Raw genomic sequence first — 8,628 nt, 5'->3', positions numbered from 1 at the left:
GATGGTTAGCACTAAGCAGTTCATGCAGTTATCACTGCTCTGACAGAGCACCTAGAAGTAAAAAATGAGGATACTGGTGCTTATCTGGTTCTTAAACTGCTTAGCCTTCTTGCAGTCTTCAGACTATAAAGGTAAAAATCTCAGTTTTTCTTAGCTGCTGTACTGTCAAATTAGAACAAACAGTGAAAGTCTTAAGTCATGCTTCTATCAGAATTATCACAAAGAGGACAGCGGGACATCAATCAGAAGGGTTGCATCCATGGATCACTGGTTAGTTCAGATTATTAATCAACATAATCAACTTTCACTTAAAACTGATCTTAATTTTTTGGTGGTTTTTGTGTTTGTCACTTTCATATTGAAGAAGCATAGGCAATTGACATTTTACTCAAATTACTAATACATTTAAATCAGCTTACCACATAATATAAAAGTTTTCCCTTTTACAAGCGAGACTGTACAGTGTGCTGCCTTTCTCTTTTCTATAATTAGCACAAACAGTTGGAAATTGCAATAGCACTTTATCCGCATCTTTACAAGAAAGAAAATGACCTAAAAAGGGAAGAAAGGCTAGTCTAGGAAGGAGCACAGCTAATCTAAACATCACCTACAACTTCCAGTTAGGGACACCCCCCCGCCCTGCCTTCTCCAACCAGATTCTTTCAGTGTTTGTGCTTTGTTTTTGTTTTTCAATCTCTGTCTTCACTACAGATTTCCCTACTTGGTAATATTATCATTTGAGAGCACTGTACAGCAGCAGCAGATAAAGCTGTGCCAAGCAACAAACTGGACCATAGTGTAAAAGTCTGCAATCAGTAAAGAACTACCCCAATGTGGAACTAAGTTATCTGTCAGTTTAGTAGTGTTCACATTTTTCAGATAGCTGTGTGCTATTTCTATACCTAGCAGACACTTTTCAAATAAGAAAATGGTGAAGAAAAAGAGGACTTTCCACTTAGAAAGTTGAATTTTGGACTGCTGTATACTGTCAAACTTCATTAGTGTCTTTGTTATAATTTCAGCCAGTAATGATTTGTCCAAGTTTCCTGAATGTAACAAATGGTTCAAAACTCTGAGATCACAAAAATACCAGAACAATTTTATGCCAGGAGGAGACAGTATAAGAAATTAGAGAGACATCTGTACAATAAGAAAACCATAAACATATATTTCCTGACTGTTTAATCATCCACAACAATGGGATTTATAGTACATTTCAGCATTAGTATATCAGTAGGGCCCTACATAGGAAGATTTGTGATTCTGCAAAAGTTTAGTGCACAGCAACAGAAAATGCCTTTAAACATGTTTTACATGTACATAAATACAAAAATAGCTCTAGTTTCTGGACATATAAACTTTTCCTTAGAACCCTTTTAGCTACAGCAATTAGGCAGAAACTGAAGACATAGCTGTTGATATTAAGCTGTACACAGCCTTGGTGATTCCTCCTGTGAAATCTCCACCACCTGCCCATATTTTGCATAATAAATCAGACATACAGGCTAATTGCCTGGAAATTACTAAAGGTTAGACCTATCAGTACAATTTCAGAGAAATCCCACAAAGCAATTGGTTATTGCAGAAACTCTGGTTCCCAGAACCCCTTTTTGGATATTAATGTTGTAGAAAAAATAGTCATTCTTTTTCATACAGTTCTTCCCACTTAGAAAACCAGTCAGCATTGACAAACACCTGTAATGGTACCAGTTACAATAAACGGAAAGCTTTAAAATAAATTTGGCACTAAGCATCACTGTGTTGCTAGCTTACTGTTAGATTTGAGGTAGAGCAAGGCTTCTGCTCAGAATATGCTGTAGGTTAAGTTTATTGCTAGATCCTAAACAGCTGGTAAGGACACGAAGGCTTAACATTTATTATTACATTTCAGACAGACTACTAGGATGGTAGTTTGTTCCCATGGGAATAAACAGTTAACAGTAGTTTCAGGGACAGGTAAAAGCAACTTGATTATTAGAGTTTTGACACCTTTTTGATGGGACCTGTAAGGCTGACAAGTTGGAATGAGGACTTAATATAGGGGAAAAAAATGAAATTATCATGTGGCTGTAAAAGATGACTGGATTACAGGACAGGCTTTTAGGTTTGAGAATAGTGTTGAGGACTGCAGGGGAAGAGCACTGGTCAGGCAGTACTAGAATAAGGAGTCATTTTGGCACAGGAAAATAATCTATTGTTAATTCCTTTGGAGGCTTAAGTTGACACTTAAAACTAAATTTAGGGTTGTGGCAATGGCCCAAGAGTTGAAGTACTTCTTCAACTCCTGCAATCCCAAACAATAACAGCAAATGTAACATCCGTTCCCCTCCACGCCTTTACTCTAGCTAGAACTCCAGTTTAGAAATGACAAATCCACAGATAATACAAACCTAACAATGGCAAAACACACATTTGCTTCAGCTTCTGAACTTAAACCCAAACCTTATGGTACCTATAGCTCACTAGTCTCAGATCTAATGAGAGTCCATTTTATCCTGGCTACAGCCCTGAGTCCACAATATGGTACTATTCATCAATAAAAATTCCTCTTCTGTTCCCACTCTCTCCAAGCCATGGGACTTCAGAGGCCGATCTCCAGTTCTAGTTTTTATCCCAGTCTTGCAGGATCCAGCAATAAATCCAGGTTTTCAGCCTTTCTTGACCTCTCAGAGCTAACCCTAATCTGAACTTGGGTTTTTGAGGAAAGAGCAGGAAGTCAACCTTGTAACTTTCTGTCATCTTTAACCTTAATCTAACACCCAGTATTGACAGGCACACAATGGCAGAACCTGGAGAAGGAATGGACTGAATTATTTTTAAAGCTAGTATTTGGCACATCAGAGTCTAGAAACATTTTTTTTTAATTGCTCCACATGGCTTACATGTCTAAGATGAGGACTCGGTATTTCCAGGCCACCAAAAAGTTGCAGTTTGTTGCTGGTTCTTCTTTATATTGAGGCATAGACAACAGCCAGGAACTGAACTGTCCATCAGATGTATTGCTGGATCCTGCAATTTCTTAGCTGAGACTGTGACTGGAATGAACAGAAGCATATGGTTTTATGTAGACATAAGATGCTGGAGTGCCTTTAGGGCTATTCTCTAGCTTGTACTTTGGGATAAAACCCCAAAGTTCATTGTCACATTCTGTACTGCCCATAATATTAAATGAATGTGTATTGGAAAGGGGTAGATATTTGAAAGACATTTTGGTAACTTGTCTAAGGCTGAACAAAAGCAAAGATTAAACTGTAATGCTTTGTTCCACAAAGGCAGCAGCGCTGCAGCAAGGGCTGGTGCTAGCAGACGCACAAGGAGGATAGCCAGAATTCCATTAGCTTTGGTCGTCTGGAAAAGTGGAGGCATATCACTTACACAAGTTCAATGCGGATCAGCTAAAATGAACTAAAGCACTCTTAAAAACAAATTTGGCAGTACATACACTGCAGCATGTCATCACCCTGAATGCAGGAAACAAGCAGCCATCTTTTAAGGCAGGATTTCTTTTGACTCATTGAAAGGCCTTCATCCTGTTCCCAGAACTTGACCTAAATAAAGTGACCACTCCTCTGTTTTCTGTCCTTAAACGCTTCTGAAATGGGTCTATTCAGACAAGGACTGTGCTATAAATGGTTGGATTGCATCCTCTTTCTCAGTCATTCTTTGTAAGCCCTGAATGTTGCTACATGCAGAAGTTGCCAAATTACAGCCAGAAGTGCAAAACAGAATACATGCTTTCAGGAGCCACAGAATTTTTAAAACAACTTTTTAACCTCGCTCAATATTTCACATTTCTGGTCTTGCCACAACTGTCTGCCTCTCAGGGGAAGACTTGTGGACACTTCTGTTGAGGCTAAACCTTGTTTTGTAATGCTGCATGTATGGCAGTTATTTAATGATGTGTTTGCTGCACTAAATTAAGTCTGGGATCTCAGGAGTAACTGCAGTAGCTTCATTTAATGAAGCAATAATACTCATTTCCTACAGTCAGTACACAAGACACGTACTCTTTTGCAACCTGCAAACGAAGTATTTTCCAGCAGAGATAATTGTTCCAGTCCCAATTTTAAAAGGCTCTCCGGGGTGGGTATTAACTCCTAGATGGCATTTTGAGAAGGAAATCCCCTCCGCTACGTGGACGCGTGTACTCAGGCACCAGAAAACCCACGCCGCACCCTGCCCGCCTGACCGTCTCTCAGCCCAGCCCGAGCGGTCCCGGGGGGCGGTGACCCTGCCCCCGGCCGGAAGTGCGGGCCAGGCGCGGCCCCCTAGCGGCGGCGCGGCCTCCGGGGCAAAGCCGCCCTTAGACGGACGCCGCTGCCCGCCATGCTGTTCCGTTTCGGCGTGGTGCTGCCGGGCCGCATGACGGAGGGCGGCGGGCTCCTGGTGGCCGGCTCGCGGCCGGAGCTGGGCCAGTGGGACCCTCAGCGCGCAGTGCCCATGAAGCCGGCGCGGCCGGCCGCCCCGCTGCCCGCCCAGGAGCCTGCGCTGTGGCTGGCGGAGGTGGTGCTGCAGGACGAGGACGCCTCCAGCCCCTTCTGGTACAAGTTCCTCCGGCGGCGGGGCGGCGACCTTCTCTGGGAAGGTAATGGACGGGCGCGCGGCGGCGGCCAACGCCCCTCCCCACACCCCCCAGCGCTGGGACCTCCAGGACGTGCCCGCGCGGCGGGGGCGGGGCTGCCGCCTTTGTCCCGCCCGCCTTGTGTGACAGGGACGACGGGAGGGACAGGGGGGCGGCCGTTAGCGGCGGGTGCGGGCGCCTTGGGCGGTTGCCCCGCGCCGTGGGGCAGGCACCGATCAGCCGCCTGGGTGAGGGGCTGCAGTGAGGTCGGTAGGAGCCGGTCGCCCCGGCGCAGCCCGCCCGGCCCTCAGCAGGCGCGGGGCTGTCGAGGGACGTCTCTGGGTGCTGCTCTGGGGGCAGAGCAGTGCTGGGAGCTCATCTTGAGCGATCACTTGTCTTGCTTGCGGCTACGGCAGCTCCGGCTCTTGGCCGGTGCCCCGGAGCATCCTCCGGGGACAGCGAGAGGTGTGACCGTCAAACGGGCCATACCCTGACCTAGGCGCTGCCGGGTGTCGGCCGCCTCCTGTGCAGGGGTGGCCTGAATTGTGCTTGCAGGTAGAACCTCCTAGACTGTCGTGACATGGCACGAGCACTTGCTAGCAAAAACATGTTGTAACCGTGTGGTAGAGGAGAGTGAATGCAGAAGGAAGCTGCTCTTCTAGGTTGGTAAAAGTTATTTGAAACACTTTCATTACTTTTTTCTTACTTTAGGCATCAGTTGTCATGATATTTTGTTTTGTTTTCTCTCTTTCCCCTGAAGTAAAGAACTCAGAATTTCCTACTTATGCATTAAGGTGTGATTTGTTTCTTTATTTCAGTAAGATGAAATGTCATGATGGCATTTTCAGGCTGGTAAATTTTACCATCAGTGTTGCTGAAAAAAATAAGGAAAAGATCTGTTAGAGTTTTTCCAGTTTTCTTGCTGTAGTACTTCCACCCTGATTTTCTCCCATGTTGTCAAATATTCAATAGCTTCAGTCAGTTTCCATGCGCAGTTCCAGTATGTTTAATTTAAGTATCTTAAATGAAAGAGAACACTCATACAATTGTGTGCTGAGTCAAAGCTCTAAATATACCTCTTGTTACTGAGGAATGGATCTGACTCAGTGAAAGGAAGACAGATGACTAGGTAATTTGCGAGGGTTTTTTTAACTTATGGAATGGTTTCATAATCCATATACTGAAATAACACATTGTATAGCAGTTGCTCTTCACCTATTTCAAGAAGACATATTACACTTTTAAACTGCCATTCAACAACTGTCATACAGACTAAAACATGCATGTTGTCATAACTGTTGCATTTGTTTTTTCTTCTTTATACTAATAAAAGCCTACATGTTAAAAGTACGTTCGCTGAAATTTGTGTCATGGAATACTATGTACACCATTTAATAGTAGTTGTTTTATTTAAGAGCTGAAATAAGTAGTATATTCTGCGTGTTTTAACCATGTTTTTCTTTTGCAGAAATGCAGGAAAAGTGCATTTATGGAATAAAAAACTTTGCAGCTGTCCAAGGAAGCAGAAATGGGTCTCTTTTGAAGGTGCCAAATTTAGATAATATGCCAATGATATTGGTATATAAAGAGGTCCTCATCACAGTGAATATAGAAATAATAGTAGAGTGTTTCAGTCTATAGAAAATCTGCAGCTGTAAGGTGATGGTTACTATCTAGTTTGGAAGTAATGATATCTGAAGGTATTTGTCCATACATGGGAGCACATTTAGTAAATGTAGTCTGTTGAGTAATAAACATCTTCTGTTTTGGCAGTAATGCTACTGGATTTAGGATTAACCTGCATGGGATTTCATTCTGGTCATTGAGAATGCTCAGCAGTTTGAGCTTATTGCTTAGCTAGAATGATAAAAAAACAACCAAGCATATCATCCAAATGCAGAGGGTTTTTTTAAAATTAGTCATTCATATAAACCATTTTTTTTTCTAAGTTGTTATTTACAGGAAAGAATTAAATTAGCTTAAACCCTGAAATTTATTGTTCTTCATGTGTTACATGAAGGGAGCGTAAAGATGTTTTTCTATCCAATAATTAAGCAATATCTTGCAGTCCTTTTTTATGTAATTTGTTTTAATGACTTTTTTTTTCAACTGTCAATCAACAAAAGTTTTGTCTGTCATCTCTTTGTTCTTGTAAAAGTCACAGCCGGAATAGACAGCTACCTTTTTTTAAAAAAGAACAAAGGTTTATTTTGTGATAAGTAAATGCTATACTATGGCTCTTCAGTATCCTATGTGTTTAGAATTAAAATGTGCTTTGGGAGACATTTAGCTGTTGGAGAACATCTGCAGTTTTGATGACATGATTATAAGGGATAGAGGAAGGTGCAGAATGATACTTGCTCTAAGTTTGAGTTGAGGCATTCATCTGTAGTCAGAGAAACTCCTGTCCAATTACGGATGTCAGATGTTTACATATTTTGGATAGGAAATAATGTGCCATATTTTTAAAAAATCACTCCCTATTTTTTTATTAGTATACTTCATGTGAGAATTTCCCTAGTGATGTGTATTATCTTTATAATACCACAGTACATGTTGCATCATATGTTTTGAGTATAAATTTAGTTAATCCTTGCAGCCATTCCAATGCACTGGGGAAACTGAAAGATAAAGTGAGGATGTTTGTTTCTGTTGGCTAGAAGAGACAAAGTCACAGGCCAGTGTTCTGTGGCCTTTGGGTTCTGCCAGGTGGTCTGGTAGGAAGTGAAGCCTTCAGGCCAGGCTTGGCCAGCAGGAGGGTTGCTGGCTTGTTGCTTGTGTCTGGAGGGAACTAGTTCCCCTCTCTGGAGGATGAGGTGGGAGAGGAGACTCTCTTGTGCTTCTGAAGGGTCAGATGCTTACCTCTGCTGTCCCGGGGTGATGATGCTGGTCTGCATCCAGGGCCTGTCACTTAAAGCCATAGGGCTCCTCTGGCTCAAATCATGGGATTTCTGTAAACGCTCTAGCCTAAGTGAAGTTTTGTCAGGGTTGGTACTTTGCTTACCTGCTGTGAGCTCAGCTGAAAAGCCTGTTATCCAGGAGAGTTTTTAACTGTCCTGTTCTGTCTGTGGAAAACAGGTTGGTTATGTTGAGCTTTAGAACCTAGGAATAGGTTTACCCACTGAAAAAAAATAACATAGATAACTTTTTTTTTTTTTAAAAAAACCCAACTGTATCTTGTGTGTCTTTCAATGTAGTTTGTTTTTGATGTAGATTCTTCAGAACTGGGTTTATGTCTCTCTTTTAGCTCAGGGAGAAGAAGTATGTTGTGCCTGCTGTCAAAACTAAATAAATACGAGATGAAACTTAATGCTTCGATTTGTTTTTGTGAGTTTATGCTTGAACACTCATCTACGCCTTTATCTGTTTTGCTCTGGTCTTAATAAACTGTAGGTACTGTACAAGATATGTGTTCCATAACAGGGTAGAGGAGTTACTAAGGGCATGCCCCACACCGTATTTTGAGATTACGGAATACAGTCTGTTGACACATTTTGAGAAGTGGGGGGGAAAAAGAAAATATATATATATATAAAGTATAAGCTTATATTCTGCAGTGTTGGTCCATTTTCACATAACCATTAGTTTGATTTAGTTGGTGCTTGCTTGAAGCTTGATAGATACAATATTGCCAGTTAAAGCTGAAAAGCACATCAGCCTACTTTCTAGTAATTTGCACAGGTGCGCAGAGCTTTATTCCTTCCAACAAAATCCCATCTCTAGTCTCCGCGAGAGCAGAGAAGAGAAAAGGGGGTGTCTTGTTTGCACTTACCTGCTGCTGTTCTCTGCAGTTTCTTGGGGGCCCGTACAACAGAGTTTGGTCGGTGTGTTGTCCTTCCAGTATTTCCAGTTCATGCTCCTGTGAGCTTGTTAGTTACAGTTTAAGCCTTCTGTTGGAGAAGATACACTTCTGATGATAGTTTTAAAAGACTGTTACATTTATGGAGTAATAAAGGCTTTAATAATATTGTAATATAATTAATGAAAATATCAGAAGTAAAACTTGATCATAGCTTTCAAAGGTTAAGCATCTGATTGACTGAAAACGCTGATGATAGTAAGGCACA

At 42.0% G+C, this 8,628-nt stretch overlaps 1 protein-coding gene across 3 annotated transcripts in view; it reads left to right on the top strand.

Moving 5' to 3' along the window:
• The first annotated feature begins 4,229 nt into the window (after positions 1–4,229).
• Positions 4,230–8,628, top strand: part of EPM2A (EPM2A glucan phosphatase, laforin) — a 41,352-nt gene continuing 36,953 nt past the window's right edge. Inside the window, exons 1-2 of one of the 3 annotated variants that reach the window (XM_071806381.1) lie at positions 4,522–4,585; positions 5,061–5,223. In XM_071806381.1, the coding sequence (XP_071662482.1) occupies positions 5,199–5,223 (25 nt within the window). In that variant the 5' untranslated portion in view covers positions 4,522–4,585; positions 5,061–5,198. Of the gene's footprint in view, positions 4,586–5,060; positions 5,224–8,628 lie in introns of all 3 variants that reach the window. The other 2 variants (XM_071806382.1, XM_065835814.2) reach the window with 2 other exon arrangements.

This window comes from Patagioenas fasciata, chromosome 3 (genome assembly GCF_037038585.1).
Source record: "Patagioenas fasciata isolate bPatFas1 chromosome 3, bPatFas1.hap1, whole genome shotgun sequence".
NCBI lineage: Eukaryota > Metazoa > Chordata > Aves > Columbiformes > Columbidae > Patagioenas > Patagioenas fasciata.
This window is presented reverse-complemented; position numbering and strand designations above follow the sequence as displayed.